The sequence below is a fragment of the Lithohypha guttulata genome (genome assembly GCF_036872675.1).
Source record: "Lithohypha guttulata strain CCFEE 5908 chromosome Unknown scaffold_5, whole genome shotgun sequence".
NCBI lineage: Eukaryota > Fungi > Ascomycota > Eurotiomycetes > Chaetothyriales > Trichomeriaceae > Lithohypha > Lithohypha guttulata.
Window position 1 is genome coordinate 766,054 of NW_027042754.1, and position 22,798 is coordinate 788,851.

The window sequence follows — 22,798 nt, forward strand, 5'->3', positions numbered from 1 at the left end:
CTCGTTGCATCCTCTATCTTTCCACTGGTGCAGTATCAGCTACACCGACATGGCTGGTATCGCGAATGTTGTTGAGGCAAGTCCTCAGAGCTCACTCGAGAAGATTGATGCTTCCCACCTTGAGAAGACTGGTGGCGTACTTGGGCTGCAAGCTGCTGCCAGTGATGAGCAGCTCGTAAGAACGATGGTATAACAAAGTGAAGCGAGCTGACCAGCACAGCATGTCGAATACGATGAGAAGGAGACGAAGAAGATTTTACGAAAGATCGACTATCGACTGCTACCTGGTACGCCTCCAAAGCCACTGTCACGGTGAAAGAACCTTCAACTCATTTTACTGCTTAGTGCTTACCCTGCTCTATCTTTTGGCGTTCCTCGATCGAGGCAATATCGGAAATGCCAGAGTTGCTGGCATGAACGCCGATCTCAAGTTGACAGGGTATTTACTTATCCTGTCCGACAACATCTTAGCCAGGAGACTAACATATACAGAAAACAATTCAATATGGCCTTGACTGTTTTCTTTTTGACATATGCAAGCTTGGAGGCGAGTACTATATGCAAGGCACAAAAAGATTCGACTAACGCTTGATCAGGTACCCTCCAACATTGTGCTCAAGCTCTTTAAACGTCCTTCGCATTACATAGCTATATTGACGATCTGCTGGGGACTGACGATGACCGCCATGGGCTTCGTTGGAAAGGGTGCTCTATCGGGCTATCACGGTTTGGTGATAACCCGTGTGATACTTGGCGTCTTTGAAGCTGGTGAGTGAAGGTTGGTGTCAATTTGCGAGAAATGCTGACGATGCGAAAAGGTTTCTTTCCAGCGGCTACGTACCTCTTGACTACCTGGTATTGTAGATGGGAAGTACAAACTCGACTTGCTGTCTTTTTCACAATGGCCAGTTTTGCAGGGGCATTCAGCGGCCTGCTTGCATTTGCGTTGGCCAAGTTGGATGGCGCAGGAGGGCTTGAAGGATGGCGTTGGATATTCATTATCGAGGGTGCCGTCACAGTTGCTGTCGCTCTCGCAGTCCCATGGGTTCTGCCAGACTCGCCACAGCTTTGCAGCTTTCTCACGCCCGAAGAGAAAGCCTTTGTGGACCGCCGTCTGGCTCACGATGCAGGCACACAACAAGGCCGAGTTGCAACTCATGAAGGCTACCAGTTCTCCTCGATCAAGTCCGCCCTGCTAGATTGGAGAATTTGGTTCTGCTGCATCATCTACAACGGTGGCAGCATTCCGGTCTATGGCTTCACATACACTGTTCCGTCGGTCATTGTCGAGCTCGGCTATACTGGTGAACAAGCCCAACTACTCACTATTCCACTGTATATTGGGGGAGTGATCTCAACCATCGGCTTCTCTCTTTACTCGGATAAGAAGAGGATACGCTGGCACAGCATCGTGATCCCATTTTCGATCGCGCTCATCGGCTTCGTTGCACTCATCTCCATCCCTCACCCCAGACTTCCAGGTTTAACCTATGCAGCGCTATTCCTGGTGCCAATCGGAGTGTATCCTCCTATTGTTGCCCTCATCTCGTGGATTGGCAACAATCTCTCCCCTACTTGGAAACGAGCCACAGGTATGTTGAAACAAAGCTCTCTTCTTGATCTCCTTTACTGACGACGCTTTATGCATGGCTTTATTAATCAGCATCGGTAACTTCGGGGGAGCTGTAGGGTCGAATATCTTCTTGCAGCACGAGAGACCTCACTACTGGACTGGGTACGGCTTTTGCATTGCAATTTTGACAGTTGCAATTTGCGGAACCTTGATCCTCAGGTGGGCATTCCTGCGAGAGAACAAGCGCAGAGACCAGATCCCACTAGAGGAAGTGCGGGCGAGATATACCGAGCAAGAGCTTTTGGATCTGGGGGATAGAAGCCCATTGTACAGATATGTGCTATAAACTTCATTACATCTTGTGGGCAATGACACAAACTATAGCACACACTACAACCCAGATGAAAGACAGCATTCTGTCAACTACAGCTTGCCTTGGTCTTCTGTATGAACAGATATTTGTAGCTCAATTGCGAAAAAGGGGCATGTCTCCTGAGTGTAACCCACCACTCGGCTGGTTTATGCGATATGGCGAACCCATATCAGACCTACAGATTACCGGGAGTCCTCCTGAATGGCTTTGATAGCTTGACGATACCAGAATGCGTATTGCACAACCTCACTACGCATTATCCAAATGTGGTAGTTGTCACTCACCTGTAAAGAGTGATTAATGCCAAGCAAAGCCGAGCGGAGGGTGATCACTACTACTTCAGATCATGAACCTGGCAAATAGAAAAGCATCAATCATCAAGCATCAGATCAGATCAATCTCTGTTCTCCATTGTTCTATCGCCTACGAGTCGTAATGTGAACGTCTCGGGAGCACGCCAGTCCACTCTTGCGCAGTTACAGCCCCCACAAGCTCATGGCATCTTTTAAAGTCAAGGAACGATCTATGTAGCCAACTGCTCTGCTTGACAAAGCAGCACCCGGGAATTTCGTGGGCATCTCATCTACAAGAAAATTTTGATGTACAAGTATGGTATGTGAACAGTGAGGGATCAGGAAGAGTGCTTCGGCCAACCTGCTATACTTGCTGATCAGATAACGACGGAGTGAATGACCTCATTGAATGTTCTCGGTCACATCTGGGAGGCGGACATTGCGCGCCTCGTTGTCAATATCATGGGCTCGATCAATCATCCTTTCCCTAGAGTGCAGTTGACTTCTTCGATATCCAAGTGATACCATCGCTATGACTGTCAACGAGGCTTGCTGCACATGCGCGACTGTACTTACTGACACGAAAATTCCATACGATGAGGTGAACGAAAAGCCCATATGCCTGGATCGTAGATTGGAATGTTGCGGTAGGACGATTTGCGCCGAGTGTCAGTACAAGAATTCTAGGTTTCAGACATACTGTCCTTACTGTCAGATCAGTTCCGAGCCTTCAGCATTACCTGCCGATGGACTCAGGTTGCCACCTTCTTACAGAGACAACGAGGATGCGACGAGAGCGTTGGATCTACCTCCAGCCTACGAGTCCCTTACTACTCAATCAAGTCTCGTCAGTCCATCAGGTGCTATAAGACCGCCACAACAAACGGAGGATACAGTGCATTTTCTCTCCTCTGACGACTCGATTCATTCGCTGTCACTAGCATACAAAGTGCCACAAGACGTTCTCAGAAAATATAATGCCTTGTTTTCAGATTCTCTAATTACTGCTCGAAAGTTCGTTCTCGTTCCACGGAGCTATTACACTGGCCCTCCTTTGTCCACACCACCAGATCCTGAAGAGGAGGAGCGCAAGAACAAATTGAGGAGATGGATGATCGGCACAAAGTGTGCTGACTACAGCGTGGCTCAGCTATATCTGAAAGCCAGCCAGTATGATCTAGAGGCTGCCATAGAGGCGTACAGAGCTGATGAGCAATGGGAAAAAGACCATCCTTTACAAGGAAAGGGCAAGCAGAGAGACGTCACAAGGAAGAGATTCGGCTCTTCTCTGGTTGGCCAATTATCATGATCTACTCTACAGATAGAAGATCCTGACTGCTGGGATCGCTCGTTAGGTGCATCAGATCTAATCAAAGCATGTGCCTGTTCGAGGGACTCGACGGTGTCTTGACCAGCATGCAGGCACGCTCCAGTCAATAAAAGTGCCCGGGGGCACGCCCGCAGTTTTGTCGTGTTTGCCCCTACATTTTTACTGACCGAGACGTGGCAAGCTTGCTGCCATGTGCTCGGAAATGTATTCGATTTCTGTATGCCCAGCATTCCAACAATCTCTCTGCCCAGCCTCAGTCAGACATGGGAATGGCTCAAGGTCGTTTCGGTCGCCTGTTGTGCGGGGAACTGGACTCTGTGGCTTATTGCCACGGAATGATAGTCACCACGAGTACTACTCTTGGTCAACTGCACGACAGACTTGGCAGGTTCGAGAGCCTGCACTTGGCACTTTGGCAGACTCGAATCCTGTGTCTCGAACCAAGATGGGATGGTGTATTCGTTCACATTTAATCTCGTGCTTGAACAACCCGCCAGGTCTAGTGCACCCCTGCAGCTCGAGAACGATCCTTACACATCGAAATGTGTCTGCTGTAAGCCATGCCTTGGTGTGCTCGGCTGTTGCATACATTTTATGGTTCACCGCAATTAACGCGCTGGCAGAACGTCGGACTATCTGAAGAAACTCAAACACAAAGTGACACCTTAATGACGCCGGTCCGGTCAACTAGCTGACCGGTCTCAGAATACGTTAGTGACAATCAATATTCAATGCAGGTTGTAGTCTGGGTACAATCTATGATCTTTCACTTCAATCACCACTTTTCTACTATTCTCAGGACAAAGGTCTGGACTTCTGTTGCTGTGGCTTGGCAAGTCAGACTTCGTTCCTTGCTCGCCTAATGTAGCAGTCAGGCAAGGTCTCAGACATGGAAGGTCAAATTCGAGATTGCGACTACCCCAGTCTTCTGCTTGGCGTCTACTTTTCGAGTCAGAAAAAACGTGGGGAAATGAGTCGACTTTTCTTGGCAACAAGCTTGGCATGCATTCTCCGGTCTTGTCACAGGCTTTCCGCCAATTGAGCGAAGTCTTCAGGAATCATCCTTACTGGATTCAAAGCAAGCGTTCCTGTTACAGGACGGAGAACTCTGTAGCGATGCATACTACATGTGCTTTTAGCTCTCTTGAACCATGCAGTCGTCGACCATTGCCGCGGTTGGCCTCGTTGAGACCAAAGACACTTTACATCGGCTAATCTTCAACCAACATCCGAGGACCAAGACATTCGCAGTGTCTGGAGGGCACCAGTGAAAGGTATAGAAACAGTGTTTTCTCGCGTTGATCAGACTGTAACACTGCTTGCTAAGGCCCGTACGGCAATCGATACTATTCATGGCTGCAAACAAGGACGCCATCGCTCAACACGTCGAGCATGAGCGTATCTCGTCAGACGATTCTCTACGTAAAGATGAAGAGCAGCACTCCACAGTCGTTCAAGACTGGACACCAGAAGAGGAGAGAAAGCTAGTGTAAGTAGTGTCGTCTCTATTGAACCATCTAGGCTGACAGCCATTAAGATGGAAGATTGACTTCAGGGTCTTCCCCATGCTTTGCATCGTTTTTGGCCTGTCTCTACTCGACAGAACCAACATCTCGGCTGCATATATCGCTGGACTTGCCACGGATCTTCAACTTCAGATAGGGTCAAGATATTCGATTGCGCTTTTGATCTTCTTCATCGGGTACTGTTTGTTCGAGCTTCCATCAAACTATATCATCCGTAAGATCGGTGCCAGATGGTGGCTATCTTTCCTGATTGTTATGTGGGGTGGCTGCGTTCTTGGTATGGGATTCGTCCACGATTGGAAAATCCTCACCGTCCTGCGAGCGTTACTCGGAGTGTTCGAGGCTGGTTTGTTCCCTGGCAGTATCTATATCATCGGTTGCTGGTATCGACAGTTTGAAACTGGGAGAAGAATCTCCATCTTCTATATGGCTTCACTCCTGAGCTCCGGATTTGGACCCATTTTCGCTTACGCACTGTCACTCATTCGTGTTGGCGGACCAGGCAGTATGTATCGAGCAGGATGGAGGTGGATATTCATCGTGGAAGGTGTGGCTACGATCGTTGCTGGCATCGTCTCACCCTGGTTCCTTGTCGAGTTTCCCGAACGAGTGAAGTTCCTCAGCAAACGCGAGAGGCACATCGCACTCGAGCGAGTCAGAATCGACAAATCCAGCAAGGCAGTCGTACATCCTAGCATGAAGGAATTCACAGTCATGCTGTGCGATTGGAAACTGGTGCTGTACGGCTTGCAATACTTCATCTGTGCATCTTCGGTGTACTCCCTTGCCTTCTTCAAGCCAATCATCCTCAGGCAAGGTATGGGCTTCAGCTATGCGAAAGCACAGCTGCTTTCTTCACCACCCTATGTTTTCACCATCATCATGAGCCTCATCATGGCATACATCAGTGACAAGTTACGAATGCGATGGCCAATCCTTTGCTCTCAGGCTTTGGTCGGTATCGTTGGACTACTCGTAATTCTATATGCCAAACCACCCGGTGTCCGCTACTTCGGTCTGTATTTGGCTATATTCGGTTGCCAAGCAAACATTCCAGGAACCCTAGCTTATGGTAACAACCAGACTGGACGAAATGAGAAGAAGGGCGTAGTGGCTGCGGCCATGATATCGTTTGGTGCTGCAGGAGGCATCGCCGGTAAGCCATGAAATACCTGTCGTGATTCGACGTTTCTAATATCTATCGCAGGCAGCACAATCTTCAGGTCACAGGACGCACCCTTGTACCTCCCTGGCATGTGGTCAACAATCTGTATGCTCATTCTGTACATCTGCATCACTCTAAGCTTGTCCATGCATTTTAAGAGACAAAATCGGTTGGCAGATGAAGCACAAGCGGCAGGAAGGGAGTACGTCTTGGAGAAGACGCCAGGTTTCAGGTACGCACCTTAAAAGTGCTACATCAACATCTCGTAGTGGGTTTACAATGTGAGCACGAATCTAGGAAAAGCACTGCGTTGCCTCACACAGTCTGGTCAAAGCAATGCGCAGTTCGTGTCGTGTATCGTGTGATGGTTGTGTTAGCTAATTAGCATGGCGAAGTACTTCTACAACAGCTGTGCCTCTTTTTTCGAGAATAGCAGAACCAGTCTCGTATCCCGTTGAGTTATCCCTACCAATGTGATCCTCAGTGAATAACGCAATACTGATTGGAGGGGCCTAAACTCTGTCCACGATGTCGCACAAAACGAGTTTGGGTCATTAAGTATACTGTGGTATAACAATCGTATACCGTGATACGTGGTGGTCGGCAAAGGCGTCCACCCGATAGCTGTATACTGTACCAAAGTGAGCGACTGCTTTTGCTGACTGGAACGCGGAGAGGGAAAGGATTGTGCATCAAGGGTGATCAAAGGCGTCCTCCCAAGTATAAGCAACTCATATCAAAGTGAGCGGCTGCCTTTGGTGACCACCACATGCGTGAGCTGTACTGTGCTCGGAACCGCTCAACTGTGATTGGCCAGCTGCAACAATGCGTCACTGATAACGATAAAAAAAGGTCTCGGAAGTCGCAAAATTTGGCGGGACTCATCGGTGGGTTATGCTGGCCTGCGATCTCGCGCAGGTTTCAATATTGGATCTTGCTGACGCATATTGTTTGCTTTGCAAGTCGCAGCAACATGGTCCTCGATCTTCTGCCCTCGATCGAGCTTGGCAGCAGCTCTACCTCTGACTCTAGCACATCAGGTCTGACGCTAGACCAAGTCGCCTATCTTGGGTCCTGCCTCATTACTGTCGATCATGACTCTCTAAAGCTAGCACTTGACTTCACAAAGCACAACTTCAACAAGCTGGAAATCTACGCCGACGTTCGACAGGTTTCCAGTCTTGATGAAGTGTTTCAGGTGCTACATGCTGGTGTTCGCAAGGTCTTTGTGACATTCGAACAGCTGAAAGTCTTGTCGTGCTATCCTGAAGATCAGCTTGCTCCAGAAAGACTTGTCCTGACTATCAATCCAGATAACCCACGAACGAACCTCGAGAAGCTGAAAGGATGGCTATCCGAGAACCAGACTTGGAAGACTTCCCCATGGGCATTTGACGGCGATCGAGGCAGTGAATACGTCGATGCTGTGCTGACTGAGCTGGATAACCATCCTCCTTCGCCAGACCAAGTTGTATGGGCACACATAACAGAGAAGACATACACGGGGGACGTACTGTCTAGATACCCCGGCAGCGCATACATCGTGCCTGCTAGCCGATTGACCTTCAATAGCACAAGAGAGGGCAACGACAATCTGATACCAGTTATCGATCTCATCTTAGCTAATGCTGTAACGGATCGCAAGACAGGTCTGTACACGACCACCGTGGTAGATGAGTACGGAGTAGCCCTCGGCTTGGTCTACAGCAGCAAGGAAAGCATTGCGGAAGCCTTGAGGACTGGAACTGGTGTTTATCAAAGTCGAAAGAGGGGGTTGTGGTACAAAGGCCAGTCTAGTGGAGATACGCAAGAGCTCATAAGCATAGACTTTGATTGCGACAAGGATTGCTTGCTCTTCAGAGTCAAGCAGAAAGGTCGAGGCTTCTGTCACAAGGGCACAACGACTTGCTGGGGACCTGATTCTGGTCTTGCCAAACTCGAAAGAACTATCAAGGCACGAAAGCTGTCAGCTCCGGAAGGATCCTATACCGCGAGACTATTTAATGATCCCAAGATGATCAATGCGAAGATTCGGGAAGAAGCTGATGAGCTGTGCGAGGCCCAAACAAAGCAGGAAATAGCCTCGGAAGCCGCAGACCTCTTCTACTTCGCCCTGACAAGATGTATAGCAGCCGATGTTTCATTGTCCGATATCGAAAGAAGTCTCGACCTAAAGAGCTTGCGCGCCAAGCCACGACGCAGAGGTGACGCTAAACCACAGTATTTACAAACAGAATCAGAATCAGAAACCAAGGTCAATGGCACAAGTAAAAGCGAACCTGAGGAGGAACAAACCAAGGAAGCTGCATCAATACCTGAGGAGTCTTCCGATCCGGCAGGAGTGGCTGCTGATGGCCGTATTCAGATGAGACGCTACAGCACAGCACAAGCCTTCTCAGACGACGCCATACAGGCGGCGTTACAACGACCGTCTCAGCGTTCCACGGAGAAGATTATGTCTCTTGTCAATCCGATAATAACAGAAGTCAGGGAAAAGGGCGATGCTGCAGTCCTCAAGTATACTCAGAAATTCGAGAAAGCAACTTCACTCAAGGCGCCTGTGCTCAAGGCGCCATTTGCGCAGTCTCTGATGCAGTTACCTCCTGAGACGATTCAAGCTATTGATACATCTTACAACAATATCCTCACCTTCCACTCTGCACAGAAGGAGAAAGCACCACTTGTGGTTGAAACTATGCCTGGGGTGGTCTGCAGTCGTTTCAGCCGGCCGATAGAGAAAGTTGGACTTTACATACCCGGAGGTACAGCTGTTCTTCCGTCGACGGCTTTGATGCTAGGAGTACCCGCTATGGCCGCGGGTTGCAAGAACATTGTCATGGCTTCACCGCCACGCTCTGATGGCACAATTACACCCGAAATCGTTTACATAGCCCACAAAATCGGTGCGGAAGCTATTGTTCTTGCCGGCGGAGCTCAAGCTGTGGCTGCCATGGCTTATGGTACAGAGTCCATCACGAAGGTGGACAAGATTCTTGGTCCAGGGAACCAGTTCGTCACAGCTGCGAAGATGATCGTAAGCAACGACACGACTGCTAGTGTCAGTATCGATATGCCTGCAGGGCCATCCGAAGTCCTTGTCATCGCAGACAAGACTGCCAATCCCGCCTTCGTGGCATCCGACTTGTTATCACAAGCTGAACATGGCGTTGATTCCCAAGTAGTGCTTCTGGCCGTTGACCTGACAGATGACCAGCTACAAGCCATTGAAGACGAGCTCCATACTCAAGCACATGCTCTACCAAGAGTAGACATCGTTCGAGGTGCAATCGACCACTCCGTCAGCATCTCAGTGCCCGATCTAGCAACAGCCATGAAGTGGAGCAACTACTACGCGCCTGAACATTTGATCCTCCAAATCGACGATCCTCATGCTGTACTGACCCAAGTACAGAACGCTGGCTCCGTTTTCATCGGTCAGTGGACGCCAGAATCAGTCGGCGACTACAGCGCGGGTGTAAACCATTCACTACCTACCTACGGCTACGCCAGACAGTACTCTGGCGTAAACCTCGCCAGTTTCATGAAGCACATCACCTCATCCGCTGTCTCGGAAGAAGGTGTCCGATCAGTTGGTTCTGCAGTAGTCGAGCTAGCTCGCGTAGAAGGTCTCGACGCCCACAAACGAGCAATGGAGCTCCGTATGGAGGCTCTTGGTATCCTAGAACCCAAGGCCAAGAGTGTTGCGCCTGCTCCTGCTGTCAGGGAGCCGGAATCTGGGAGCGCGGCTGTACAGAGCACTGTCGGAGGAACAGGAGGTGCAACGCAAGGATTTGAAGGTGGAAGCGATAATATAGACGAGGTTCTTCCTGCTAAGAGCGCCATTACTGAGGCAGCGGAACCTACGGACGGCAAAGTTGACACAATTTCAAGCACTGAGACCGAGAAAGCAGTCATCGAGGCTAACAAAGTCACAGCTACTGCTCAAGCCTCTGATGGCGAGCCCATCCAAGTCTTGGCTGAGCACAATGGTGATCATTAAGGATGAAGTATAGCGAATATATAGTGATGTTGCTCGCGCGGGCATATCTGTTTGGCTATTCAGACATGAAATAGAAATTTCTTATTGATCCGCTTGGATCAGGCTGTCTTCCTCGACGACAGATCCTTCAGCACTTGGTGCGCCCAATTGATGACCATGTATTTTCGAAAAGTGGATTCGTGGGATGCTGAAGCTTGCTTACATTATTTGTGTGATTGACAACAAGGACCGGAAGTTGTTCCAGACTTCATGAGTTCTTTGCCTTTCATATACTGCAAGATCCTGTTTCGTTGCTGTAGGCTGCTTATTAGACGATGACCATGTCGACAACGCGAAGCTAAAATATCAGACGTGAAGTGGCGTAGGAAAGTCCTTCAGATCGCTCGCATTTCCGAGCTCTATGCTGTCAGACTCAGATTACATCGGCTGTCTCTTCTTGCCCCTTTCTTTCCTTGATCCATTGATCTCTTTTCGGCGCGAACCAATCCCCAAGTGGCTTCCAGATAGCCACCCTCTCCTGTGTCGAATGTTTCGTCGAAGCTCCAGAAGTAGTCGTGACGACCCATGTCGTTGATCCTTTATATTCTCCTTCCTTTCGACCAATCCAGTACTTCTCATCCTGTATACCAAACTTGACAGGACCGTCCTTCTTCACATTATGAGGCCGGCCTTCCTTGTACCTGAACCACTGTGTGAATATACCTTCGCCCACGAGGCAGACAGCCTCTGGCTTGAATTTGCGGATCTTTTCGTCGAGGTCTCTTGCGCCGACCATCCAGTCTTCTTTGGTTAGGTCGCTTGCTGCTCGGCTTGCAATGTGAGCAACTACGTTAGTGTGTCCGAGGCCATAGAGATCCATCAAACTGTGGGTGTCTTTTGGCTTGTGTGGTACAGGAGTTATCCCTGATGCGTATAGGGTTGGCCAGTAGCGGTTACTTGGGTGGCTATACGCCTCTCCTAGATCTAGGTCAGCTAATGAGTTGGGACTTTGTCGGACGAATTACCTGTAAGACCCGTCATGATGCCAGGATTGACACCAATCGAGACAAGGATTAGCCCTTCTTCAAGGCTGTCCTTGAGGTTGTTGACCGGGTTCATGGCCGAACCTTTGACTGTAGGACTTTCGACATTCTTCATAGCTCTTTTGCGCTTCCTGGAGTTGCTCAAGGCCGCCTTGGTGGCGGACTCGCTGCCATCGATTCTTACCTTTGAAGTCACGTCTGAATTGCTCGCAGATGCATTTTTGACCACTTTTGAGGTGAGCTTCTGAGATGGCGAAGCTGCTACACTTTGCCGTGTTCTCGGTGCCATGGCAGACGTTTCAAGACGAAAGCCGAATTGTTGGAGCTTCTGCTTGAAGTCGCTCGTTTGCTGATCTTGAGCGTTTAAGTTGTTCTTAATTACCGCAGAAGGTTCTGCCTTAGACCGGTCTCGCAGTTCCGAATGGTTGCTGTCTGTCACTAGCATAATAGCTAGAAGCTTCCTCACGGCGTTACTGCCTGTCCGCCTACCGCCTTCGACATGACCACCCGCGCTATCACGTTGATCCGTTTAACCAGAAAAGATCAGTTTCCATTGGAGATATAGCACGCGTAGACATTCAACGCAACCTTCTGTATCGACTTTTACTTTAGTAGTCGTGCGAAAGCCTGTTGGAGTAATGACGAGTACACTACGGAGCCATTGACGTTGTAGGCGTAACAAACCCGGAGTAATTACGACCGTATTAGCGTGTTTCACAAATAGTCAAGCAGCCTGAGGCTGTGATACGCAATGTCTTATCACTATCAAGTCCTGGAGCTTATACAGGACCCATGACCCGTCCAGCTTCGCTCTCGACGTCTTCAAAGTGGTTGTTACCTTGGTGCAAAATCTGACAGTATAATGGCACGTCCACGGAAGTCTTCAGTGGTCTCTGAGACTTCTGAGGGTACCGATGGTCACCAGGTATACAAATATGAGCCTATCAGTCGCATTCAAAGCTAATGTGGTAGGAATTGAGCAGCATGTACGACTACCTAGCCAAGATTATACTATTGGGGCCATCGGGCTCTGGCAAGTAGGTGCGCGACCACGTCCACCGATGCGCAAAGTTCACTCTGACCAGGGGACTTCAGATCATGTATTCTACACCGATGTTGTTACAACGAATGGAGAGTCCTCTCCAGCTCGACACTAGGAGTTGAGTTCTTCCCCTCAAAGATCGTGAAAATAGGATCAGGGCCAACTAGAAGGAGGATGAAGTTACAGTTGTGGGACACAGCAGGAACAGAACGATTCCAGTCAATTTCACGGTCATATTACAGAGGCGCTGCTGGAGCTATTCTGGTATACGATATTGCTTCGATAGCATCGTTCAATGCATTGCCGACATTTCTTATGGATGCGAAGGCTTTAGCTTCACCTAATCTTGCGGTAATACTGGCAGGAAACAAGGTCGATCTAGCAGATGCACAACCGCAGCAGGAACCAGATCCTACTCCTTCTAGTGTGTCGAGTCGGCAGTCTACGTTCCCTGCAGATGGAGGAGGAGGCTCAGTAAGGTCGATCATACCAGGATCAAGGTGGACTGCGACTAAGACAAGCGAAGGAAGAGAGGTGCAACAGGACATCGCCTCGAGGTGGGCCTCCAAGTCCGGTATACCAGCAGTAATGGAGGTATCCGCTTTTTCTGGCGAGAACGTGGAAGAAATATTCAACAGATTAGCGAGAATGATCCTCACGAAAATCGAATTGGGCGAGATTGATCCAGGTGATCCACAGAGTGGAATTCAGTATGGTGAGATGGGAAGCTGGGACGGCAACAGTGTGCGCTCCGGACTGACTCATCTCGAAGACGGCTCTGTCAGAAGGCGCAAGAGGAACGGAAACGTGTTGCTCAACGGCCTTCCAGGACGGAATTGTTGCTAAGATTGGCAGTGCGATCCAGCCATCAGACGGATCTTATGATACCCAATATGCTCAAGAAGATGCGACAGTTACTACGAGGTCTGTTCAGCTGACGTCGCTTTCGGCATTAACCGAGTCTAATGATAATGTATAATGACAGCCAATTACTTTCGACCCTCACTAAAACAAATCTTCCACTTCTTTCGCCTGTCACAAACCTCTTTGTCGAACTGTTTCCATCAAGACCTGGCCGGCGCGTGGGGAGGACGCCCGTATTGTACCAATTTCAGAACTTCAAGGGGTGTTACCTGCTCATTCACACTACACTGTCCTTAACCTCAAACATTACGGGATACGTCTTCTTGAATGTGTCTCTTTCTTCCATCTTCGTGTACCATTTAGCCAGTTCTGGTGGACGTCAGTCTCAGAAAGTGCGGGTTTACAGGCCAGCAGCTATTTCTGCTTAGCGATACACAGATAGGGTTGCTTACCTGGATACTTCTCCCTCCACCCAGGACGCATACTACCAAAATCAATCTGCGCAGTCGCACAAGCGATCGCGATATCTGCGATGGTGTACGTGTCGTTAATAATGTACTCACTCGACTTTGGCTGCCGCGATTGGCACAAACTCTCGAAAGCAGCAAGCCCACCGTCAATCTTGCGCTGTTGACGCGCTAACCATTCTGCGCTCTGCTTGTTTTCTGGTCGTTTTGACTCCCAAAAAATGAGAACAAAGGCATCAAGGACGCCTTCGGACAGAGTCAGGAGTTGACGTGCTTTGAGATCAAGATTGATGTCGCCAGTGACCAATTTTGGCGATTTGTCGGCATACTTCGTCACGATGAAGTTTTGTATATGAGCGGAGTCATAGACTGGTTCCTGGTTCTGTCTCATTATCAGCTTGTCTGAATTCCTTGAACAATGGTATCTTTTGTGTCAAAAAATGTGTCCCACGTGATCTTCTTGCTATCCCAATAGCACGGAGGGGCACTCCAGGTTCGTCGAGAGACAAGCACGAGCTAAAGAGCAATGCAGAATGAGCCACTTACCTCCGAGTCTGGAAAGAGCAAGATGGGAAGCTTTTCCAGTGGGTTATAATTTCGAGTGGCCGTGGTGCTGTCCCACGGGACCTCGTTCTGCAGCTCAAAAGGGATGCCCTTCTCGTGTAACGCGATGCGATTCATGCGTGCGAACGGTGAGGGCGTCGCCGATATCATAGTGAGTGTTTCGACCCCCATCGCGGATATTTTTGGTCAATTATTGCGTCTCTCCGTCAGTAGCTGCTAGACAGTGGTCACAGGCAGATAGTTGCGCAATCAAACGGTATATAGCAAGGGCAGCTGTAATAAGACGGGCGTTTCTTCATATCTGAAGTCTTCGATCTGCACATAAGACAACGTCATTTGGAGAAACAAGGTTCATGTATTGATTTAAGACGCAGATAAGAGGCAAGCAGGAATCCCAGGGCAATAGACTGTTGAATGCCTAAATATACCATGGCCATTGATCTGGTAGTAGACTCAATTGCTTATTAGCTTTCGTTCAAGGTAGTGGTCAAGCTCCGTTATTCATCCTTAACGCCGAGAGCCTCTAGCATGCTTTTGAGTACCACAGCAAAATTGCGGGCGTGCCCCTGACACTTTGTTCATAGCCGGAACATGCCTTCGTATTTGATCTCACAGATGTAGTATAAAATCGAATTGATACTCACGTGGTGATCAGCAAAAGCAACCGCTCACTTTGGTGTGGTTTGCGTATATTCGGAGGGACACCCTTAACGACCAGTAGGCGACACTATCAATCACTCAGTCCACGTTTCCCATTTGACGACGTGCTCACCTCGATGACTAACTTTTGATTTCACCTATCTTCCGGGATCTGTGTTGATTGACATGGCTAGTGCACCGGGAGTTGAACACAGATCCCAGTTCGATGGTCGCTAGAACACGAGATACAAAGCTAATAGGACCCGGAAACCGAAATTGATATAAAAATTTGCGTCCTGGTCAGCAGGAGTGTCGGGGCCACGCCCACAATGTGATGTGATGATCCTGACACTTTTTCCGGCCGGGACATGGAAGACCACGAGATGACAGGATGTGATGCTAAACGACGAGTGCGGTAGACACGGCAATCCGCTCGAGTTAACATGACCATTGCATTTCACGGAAATGTATCTTGCGGAAGAGATAATCGTCATTATGTTTATACATGCTCGACAATATCTGTCGATCATAAAGCGATAACGTACCAACACCAGAGGATAACTGGGGGCCTCCTGGCGACTCATCTGTCACTTCCTGTTTGTACACTACTCCTCACTTCTTCGCCTGACTCGGTCCCATCAAGCTTGCTTTCATCTAGACAGTCTCCACGGGACTGCCGACACGTAGCTGATAACTCGGCGCATACATTTACAATGCAAGTACAGCCAAACCAGCACCGACCAGACCAGCTACATTGACAAATGCTGTTGGCAGTGCAGCAGCACCAGTGAAGGTCGATGGACGAGCAGTGACAGACGTGGAAGCAGTGATAGGCGTGGAAGCAGTGACAGACGTCGAAGCAGAAACAGACGTGGAAGCAGCTGCTGAAGAGCTAAGGACACTGATGGTGGTATAGCTGACGCTTGAGCTTGTGGTCACTGGTGCAGCAGATGTGGTCCGAGCGGACGTGGTTGTGGTTGTGGTTGTGATTGGCACTGCTGACGTAGTGCTGGTGCTCAAGGTTGAAACACTCGAGGTGCTGTTCCATTCTAACCAGCCAGATGCTGCATGTGTATAGGATGCGGTGGAAGTGGGAGAGGCAGTAGTGGTTGTGCTCGAGGACGAGGACGAAGATGAGCAGGATGCGCCCTTCTGAACAGAGAATTGTGTCGAGTCTAGTCATTGTTAGTCAAATCCTAAGCTGAATGACGATTTAACTCACATTGGAAACGACCAGTACCATCCTCAATTACAAGCATACCATAACCAGAGGCTGTTGATTGAACCCCTTCTGCAAGAGTGCAAGGCACGTTCCATGAGTACTTTCCAGCACTTGCTGGGACGCGCTCGATGATTGCAGATGATTGGAGGACACAGTTTGAGCTTGGGCCATTGCAAAGTACCAAGCTGACCGTGCCATCTGGGGTCGATGGTGTGGGTGTCCATGTAATCTCGTAAGTCTGACCAGTTGTGACAGGAGTGTTCGAGTCAGGACGCAAAAGCGAGCCATAGGTTGGTGGCTGTACTGGCTGGGTGAAGGCAGAGACAGCGGCGACGAGGCCAGCAGCAGAGACGACTGTTTTCATCATAATGAGTGTCGAAGGATGTACGACTTCTGGATGTAAAGTGAATGACTGTTCTGAAAGAACGACTGGGCTTTAACGAGCGACTGTTTGATTAATGTGGAAAAAAGAATGGCTGAGCGACTTGCAATGCAGTGCGGTGAAGGAAAAGGTCGAAGCGTGAAGTGACTGTGCTCAGACGCCATCTTGTATACTGCTAACACTTCCCTGACTAAGCGTAGCGTGTACCAAAGTCACATTCAGGAGCTCACACTTCGAGGTCCTTCAGCCAGGCAGAGCGGATCTCCTGAGACTCGGATCACAAATCGCGGATTCAGCTTTGTTTCAAGGCCGCAAATAGTTAGAGCATTATTGGTAACGAAGCACGAGCCAATGAATCGCGAAGGAAGGCTGGCGGCTCCGGAACTCACGTTACTTCCAATTCCGGATAGACCTGCCTTGCGACTATGATTGGCCATCTTTTCAACATGTCCAGCCAGTCTTCCGTGCCTGACTTTTGACCTAATTTGCGGCTGAGGCACATTAGCATGAGTAGCAGTCTAAAATTGGCAACATGATTCAGCCAGCGTTAGTGATCTACACAGTGGTGTGTAGAACAACGAACGAAAGCACAGATTCTCTGATGAGCACGGGAGACTCCAAGACACCTGTGCTTAGAGACACGATACCGCAAATTGATACCTGAATCGTGAAACATTTCGTTTCGCTCACTTGTCATGACGTTTATTTCCTCGCTATGCTTCTGTAAGTGAGAGAAATCTATCGTAGAGTCATCTGAATGACTGATGGATATTGGTTGCGATATCGAACACCATATTATGCTGAAAATGTGGTTCAGACTCATCTTCCACGGCTCAGTTGTAATAGACTTGGTGCCAGCTTGTCAATTGTAAAAAGCCAGTCAGCTGACTGCGGCTTTGGCGTACGCGATGCTGAGTTCAAATGCAAAGGTCTCCATTACCCTCTCGCTTCCCTCTTTCCACCATTTCCTTCTAACACATCGCGGTCCTTGTTAATATCGCAACCCATTCGAGGTGCGCAGTTGCATTATAATCGTGCAACTGCTTTACAGATCTTGGTCATCCTCATCAGGTAGAGGCATGGCAGCAGCGTCTTGCATTTCTCTCTGGTATTGATCAAGAGTCGCTTGATCGACGGTAACCTCGGGAGGAGCAAGAGCTGGAGCGGCGACAAACTCGAGAGAGCTGTTGCCAACCAACTTTCGTGCCAGCCACAAGAACGGCTTTTCGAAGTTGTAGTTTGACTTTGCTGAGATGTCGTAGTATTGCAGGTTCTTCTTGCGGTGGAAAGTGATTGTCTTGGCCTTGACTTTTCGCTCCTTGACGTCGACCTTGTTACCGCAGAGGACGATTGGAATGTTTTCGCAGACTCGTACTACATCACCTAGAGATTGTTAGTCAAGGCCATTTCTTCTGCTTTCGCTTGTATAGCTTACGATGCCAGTTTGGTACGTTCTTGTATGTGATTCTGGATGTGACGTCAAACATGATGATAGCGCACTGGCCGTTGATGTAGTAACCATCTCTTAGACCGCCAAACTTCTCTTGACCTGCGGTATCCCAAACATCGAATTGAATCTGACCAAGGTTCTATGCCTTTATTAGCCTTGCAAAAAGTTGCCGAGAGGCACAACGTACGGTTGTGAAGCCTAGAGGATGAACCTCTACACCTTGTGTAGCGATATATTTCTTTTCGAATTCTCCAGACAAATGACGCTTGACGAAGGTAGTCTAAGATATTTGTCAGCTTGATACTCTGGAATGGCACTGCAGAAGCTTTTCTCAAGAACGTGTACTACAGTATGTCTTTTCTTTATCGCAAAGAGAACTGGGTGGTAGTTCTTACCTTTCCTGTGCCACCATCACCGACAAGGACGAGCTTGAAAGTAGGTGGGGCCTGCGCAGCTTCGGCCATGTTGAATGAGCTTGTGATTGTGTACAATAATAGTTGATGTAGATCGGAGGCTCGAACAAGAGACTAGCAGTTTGTACGTAGACTCAAAGAGTGGTGTGGAGGAAAGGTGAAGTTTGAGGTTGAATGGAGAAGGCCAAAAAGTTGTAGAGCCTGCTGGGTTTAGGTGACGGCGGGTTGAGTGAGGCAACAAAACAAAAGATTCTCCAGCTTGCTTGGCGGGATGTTGCCGCCAATTCCCTCGTGGTTGCCGCCGTTTCTTCGGTAGTGGACTTTCTCACGTGACCGTTTGCCTGGTGCCAGCCTGAGGAACAAATGACCAAAGGTTTGTGTTACAGCACGATACGCCTACACTTGTGTGTACTGTCTTGTGCCTGAGCCCGTATAATCTATCTGCCTATCGATGAGAAGGGAGAAGTGTTAAACTTAGCTCAACTGGATTTACGTACATCATCTATTCACAGAAGTGCTTGTCTGTATGACCTTATTGGCATAGCCAGTGTGAGATGCTATTGCTTCCTTCATACTCTCGTATGACCTAGGCCGTAATGAGCTCCGGACTTACGAGTGGCAAGTCTTTGTTATACACGTATCCTGGTTTACAGCGGTAATATGTGGCAACCCAGAGATCCTCTTCCTCCCCAACCTTGACGCGGTGTCAACCGTAAGTCGAGCTCCTGTGTCTGATTGCCAGTCTGCCGCGATACCTTGACCAATATAGGCCGACCTGTATTCTGCTGTACAACCTCGCCGACTTTCCTCAACCTCTCGTGGTTCGACCATATAGCAGTTCCAAATCTTCGGATCAGATCACCAGCCTTCAGACCAGCCTCGTTGGCAGGGCTTTCGGGTTCGACAGAGTTGACTTTGGCAAAAGGTGCTTCGGGGGCAGGAGGAGGACCTGAGGAAGTTGTAGATGCTGAGTCTTGATTCACTGTTGCTGGCTTTTTGGCTTCTTCAGCTTGTATGTTAGCATGATGCTGGTGTAGAGCCTTCTCGATCTTGTCCATTAGCTCTTTCCAGTCGTTACGGAGATGAATGATGCGTGCTCTCGTCACTCGAACTTGTGCGACATCAATATCAGCTCGAGGGAATCCATCAAATGTAGTGAGGGTGGATTGCATTGTCACTCCATGGCTGTCAAGGACTGCTCCCAATGCCTTTAGCTCTGCCTCAAGGTTGTCTTTGCGGTTCACCAGTTGCTGGAGAGTAAGTCCATCATAATTTGGGCGATCCTGAGCATATGAAGATGGTCCACTAGGAACGTGTATTGTTGCTAGGTTGGACTCATCCATCGTGAGTCCCATTGCACTTACAGAAGATCAGAAGAAGCGTGCTCAAGTGTTTCATAAGACGATGAATGGACAAAGTAACGCAGGCAGCCTGCAACCACGCAGTTCAAGTCGCACTTGACCTCCGGCGAACCACAAGGAGCACTTTGGCTCTTTCGAGCTCAGGTCTGAAGTTGAGATTTCAGCCACTTTTCGTATTCTCGCCATCACCTTGCAGCTGGAAGAGACACAACCAAGCATCAGCTGACAGATCTCCCAGCTATTTCATCGTAACACTGGTTGTCAAATGTCCTGTACTATGCATTATTGCCAATGAGCTTAGAATGAATGCATCGCTATTTGAACCGCGAAATATTCTCCAGCGTATGACACAGTATACTTGGATCGTTTTCAACCCCTACACAATCTTACACACCATCCTCGCATGATGTACCCAGGCTGCGAGCTCAGCCTATGGCCATGTCCCTGTCAGAACAAGCAGATAACCTAGTGGACACCTCATGCCTGTCTACCCAGGTGCCGTTTCGACGGAATTACTGTAACAATGTCCATGTTGCACAGACTGGAATGAATGCCCTCAATATGTTCAGCCAAGTACCCAGTCATCTGCTTCTTACCTTGTTGCATTGGGCTTCACTAATTCAATGTCTTGTGTCTCTGGCACAGCTTGTGGCTCCAACATGCTAATTTGGTCATAGTCTACGTGCTCCAGTACATGTCACGGTATGTGACGTTCAGAAGTCATAAGGCAATAGTATCTGCAATATGGTCGTTCCACACTCTACGCCATGAGTTAACAATGGATGTCTATTTCCTGTTTAAGCTAGTGTAAGCAAGCCTGCTGCACGATCCGACCAGCTAAGCTTGGCACTTTCTTCAATGCAAGGGTCAATACGAAGCCCTGCTACCTGCTAAGACGAGTCGAACATTCGTGAACACCTGGTGAGTTGTTCAAAACCCGGTCCATCCGCAAAAGGGCCGGAAGGAATCATGTTTGCTGCTTATTGGTACAGATTCAAAGGCTGTACCGAGTTTGCTGTCTGCACACGCTGCTCCGAGGACAAATTAGCGAATACACATTTCACTGATCGGTTGGAGACATTGCATTACAACCCTCCTCCTAGTGGAGAAATAAGTTGTGACTTCAACAATGAACGAGTAAGACAGCTTCTCGAGCGAGCTTTGCAAGTCGGGAATATCAACGAGTTATATGCCTATGTCCAGCGACGCGATAAGCTGGGTCTGCGTCACAGCACTCAAGGCTGCGCTGGAGATAATGCCACTCGGTGGTATAGGATTGCAGACTTACCCGGCCTTGCTGTTTGTGGCGCTTGCTACGAAGAGTGCGTTCTCGCCAGTCCTTTTGCACATCTTTTCGGGTCGAGTTCTGCACACCTTTCAGCAAGAGAGGCGCCAGCCTGTACGCTTGCGCGACACTTTGCTCGTCGAACATTCACTCGATGTGCTCAGACCAACGACTGGAACAATTTCACAGGCTGGATTAGATATGCAGGCAATGTGCCCTCCTGCCCCGGCTCTGAGGAGGTGGATGCTGTTTCTCGAAATTGGTTTAAACCTGACGGCTTGGATGGCATGCGTATATGCGAATCATGTCACCTCGACTACGTCAGCAATACTCCAGTCGCCTCATCGTTCCCATCAAGTCCAACAGAAGTGGCACCAGGATCCAAGGACGTCTTGTGGCTTCGCCCAGATTCCCGTTCAGATTGTCAGTGCACAACTAATCGAGAAGGACTTTCCTCGTTGGTTTCAGCTACTAAGCCGTATGACCACCGCCAGCCCCTGCGGTGAGGTCCAAGACGTGATCTTCTACACCTTCGACAACCCATACACAGCCGGTCAAGTCGACTTCAAAATCTGCGAGCGCTGCTACCTAGGCTACTGCGTGAGCGCCGGTCTCGAAAGCCGCTTCGCCAAGGTCTCAGTTCCAGGTGTCGCAAAATGCGACTTCCACCCCACCGCACCACGATTCGCAAGATACATAGGCAAGTACTGCGAGATGGTACTAATAAACAACCCCAACGTCTTCATTGAATACGCCTGCAAAATGGAGCTCGCCCCACCCTGTCCAGGTTCAGAAACACTAGAGATTCGTCAATGGTGGGGCACAGACCAATTCAACTTCTGCGCTGAATGCTACGAAGACTTCGGCAAAGACACTGTCTTCGAACGAGGCTTCCGCTGGCGAGGGAACTTGATCAAACACCAAAAATGCGACATGCACTCACAGAACATGCGCAGACGGTACTGGGAATCATGTCAGAAGCAGGACTTGATGGAATTTAACGAATACTGTAAAGCACGAGAGCAGATCTACAGAGAACTTATACAGACGCGCATTAATGTCCAGCAGATACAAGCATAGGCTCAGATTCAGGCACCAGCACAACCGCAACAACCCTGCAACATTACACAATCACTAAGCGCCCGCCTCTCGCAACAACACTCCTTCCGCATGAATATGATGAACCTCGTCAACGCACAAAACGGACGCTCCAACGCAGCCATGTCCGGGCTGATGAGCCAGGGAAGTTCGTACAATTCGTGGTATGATTCGAGGTATCAGTCGTATCAGATCCAGTATAATGCGGCCCAGCAGGGATTGGTTATGAGTGCTGTGGGAGGAGCAGGAGGAGGCGGGAACGCACAGAATAACGAGACAGCTGTTGTGCAATCTGCTTTGGCGACGTTGGCTGCATTAGAGGAGAGGTGGAAGGAGGTTGAATAGATAGTACAGAGGTAGAAGGATTGATAGGCATCTTTGAATATGTGGAAAAGTAGTTGTGCAAAGGTATCTTATCGATTTAGTTAGAAATTGATCGTCCCAGCAATTACTCATCCACGAACCACGCTTCGACTCTTGTAAGTATGACTTGGGATATGGCAACCTGACCGTGATGGAATCATGCTTTACTGTTTCGTCACAAGCATACAACGAGGCGTGCCAGGTTGTATTAAAAGTTCGGTTTACGGTAAAAAGTGAGAGAGGCAATGCATATGACTATTTAGCAAAGAGCTTGTCGCAGCTCTCGCGCAGAGATGACGGCTTCGCTAGTACTGTTCGCTATACTCCGCTACTCATGCCATGGAATGTAACGCCAAGCTCTTCCCA

The 22,798-nt window shown here is 49.0% G+C and overlaps 10 protein-coding genes across 10 annotated transcripts; 5 read left to right on the top strand and 5 right to left on the bottom strand.

Moving 5' to 3' along the window:
- Positions 1 to 49: 49 nt before the first annotated feature.
- Positions 50 to 316, top strand: LTR64_006726 (uncharacterized protein; the record flags this gene model as incomplete). Its single annotated transcript, XM_064901055.1, has 2 exons — positions 50 to 175; positions 221 to 316. 2 exons carry the CDS (start codon positions 50 to 52, stop codon positions 314 to 316), a joined length of 222 nt encoding a protein of 73 aa, XP_064752131.1.
- Positions 317 to 901: 585 nt separating this feature from the next.
- LTR64_006727 (uncharacterized protein) lies at positions 902 to 1,919 on the top strand (the record flags this gene model as incomplete). The annotated part of the gene is made up of 2 exons (XM_064901056.1): positions 902 to 1,592; positions 1,765 to 1,919. The coding sequence occupies 2 exons, from the start codon at positions 902 to 904 to the stop codon at positions 1,917 to 1,919; spliced, it is 846 nt and encodes a 281-aa protein (XP_064752132.1).
- A 3,002-nt stretch (positions 1,920 to 4,921) lies between these two features.
- Positions 4,922 to 6,505, top strand: LTR64_006728 (uncharacterized protein; the record flags this gene model as incomplete). The annotated part of the gene is made up of 3 exons (XM_064901057.1): positions 4,922 to 5,058; positions 5,107 to 6,251; positions 6,303 to 6,505. The coding sequence occupies 3 exons, from the start codon at positions 4,922 to 4,924 to the stop codon at positions 6,503 to 6,505; spliced, it is 1,485 nt and encodes a 494-aa protein (XP_064752133.1).
- A 728-nt stretch (positions 6,506 to 7,233) lies between these two features.
- Positions 7,234 to 10,260, top strand: HIS4 (trifunctional histidinol dehydrogenase; the record flags this gene model as incomplete). Its single annotated transcript, XM_064901058.1, has 1 exon — positions 7,234 to 10,260. One exon carries the CDS (start codon positions 7,234 to 7,236, stop codon positions 10,258 to 10,260), a length of 3,027 nt encoding a protein of 1,008 aa, XP_064752134.1.
- Positions 10,261 to 10,672: 412 nt separating this feature from the next.
- On the bottom strand, positions 10,673 to 11,727 carry thp1 (uracil DNA N-glycosylase Thp1; the record flags this gene model as incomplete). Its single annotated transcript, XM_064901059.1, has 2 exons — positions 10,673 to 11,217; positions 11,265 to 11,727. The coding sequence occupies 2 exons, from the start codon at positions 11,725 to 11,727 to the stop codon at positions 10,673 to 10,675; spliced, it is 1,008 nt and encodes a 335-aa protein (XP_064752135.1).
- A 1,738-nt stretch (positions 11,728 to 13,465) lies between these two features.
- LTR64_006731 (uncharacterized protein) lies at positions 13,466 to 14,390 on the bottom strand (the record flags this gene model as incomplete). Its single annotated transcript, XM_064901060.1, has 3 exons — positions 13,466 to 13,557; positions 13,641 to 14,037; positions 14,202 to 14,390. The coding sequence occupies 3 exons, from the start codon at positions 14,388 to 14,390 to the stop codon at positions 13,466 to 13,468; spliced, it is 678 nt and encodes a 225-aa protein (XP_064752136.1).
- Positions 14,391 to 15,566: 1,176 nt separating this feature from the next.
- On the bottom strand, positions 15,567 to 16,447 carry LTR64_006732 (uncharacterized protein; the record flags this gene model as incomplete). Its single annotated transcript, XM_064901061.1, has 2 exons — positions 15,567 to 16,033; positions 16,081 to 16,447. The coding sequence occupies 2 exons, from the start codon at positions 16,445 to 16,447 to the stop codon at positions 15,567 to 15,569; spliced, it is 834 nt and encodes a 277-aa protein (XP_064752137.1).
- Positions 16,448 to 17,507: 1,060 nt separating this feature from the next.
- On the bottom strand, positions 17,508 to 18,376 carry GSP1 (GTP-binding nuclear protein gsp1/Ran; the record flags this gene model as incomplete). Its single annotated transcript, XM_064901062.1, has 4 exons — positions 17,508 to 17,845; positions 17,898 to 18,051; positions 18,100 to 18,192; positions 18,308 to 18,376. 4 exons carry the CDS (start codon positions 18,374 to 18,376, stop codon positions 17,508 to 17,510), a joined length of 654 nt encoding a protein of 217 aa, XP_064752138.1.
- A 596-nt stretch (positions 18,377 to 18,972) lies between these two features.
- NAS2 (putative 26S proteasome regulatory subunit) lies at positions 18,973 to 19,668 on the bottom strand (the record flags this gene model as incomplete). Its single annotated transcript, XM_064901063.1, has 1 exon — positions 18,973 to 19,668. The coding sequence occupies one exon, from the start codon at positions 19,666 to 19,668 to the stop codon at positions 18,973 to 18,975; it is 696 nt and encodes a 231-aa protein (XP_064752139.1).
- A 1,783-nt stretch (positions 19,669 to 21,451) lies between these two features.
- On the top strand, positions 21,452 to 22,414 carry LTR64_006735 (uncharacterized protein; the record flags this gene model as incomplete). Its single annotated transcript, XM_064901064.1, has 2 exons — positions 21,452 to 22,030; positions 22,052 to 22,414. The coding sequence occupies 2 exons, from the start codon at positions 21,452 to 21,454 to the stop codon at positions 22,412 to 22,414; spliced, it is 942 nt and encodes a 313-aa protein (XP_064752140.1).
- Positions 22,415 to 22,798: the final 384 nt, after the last annotated feature.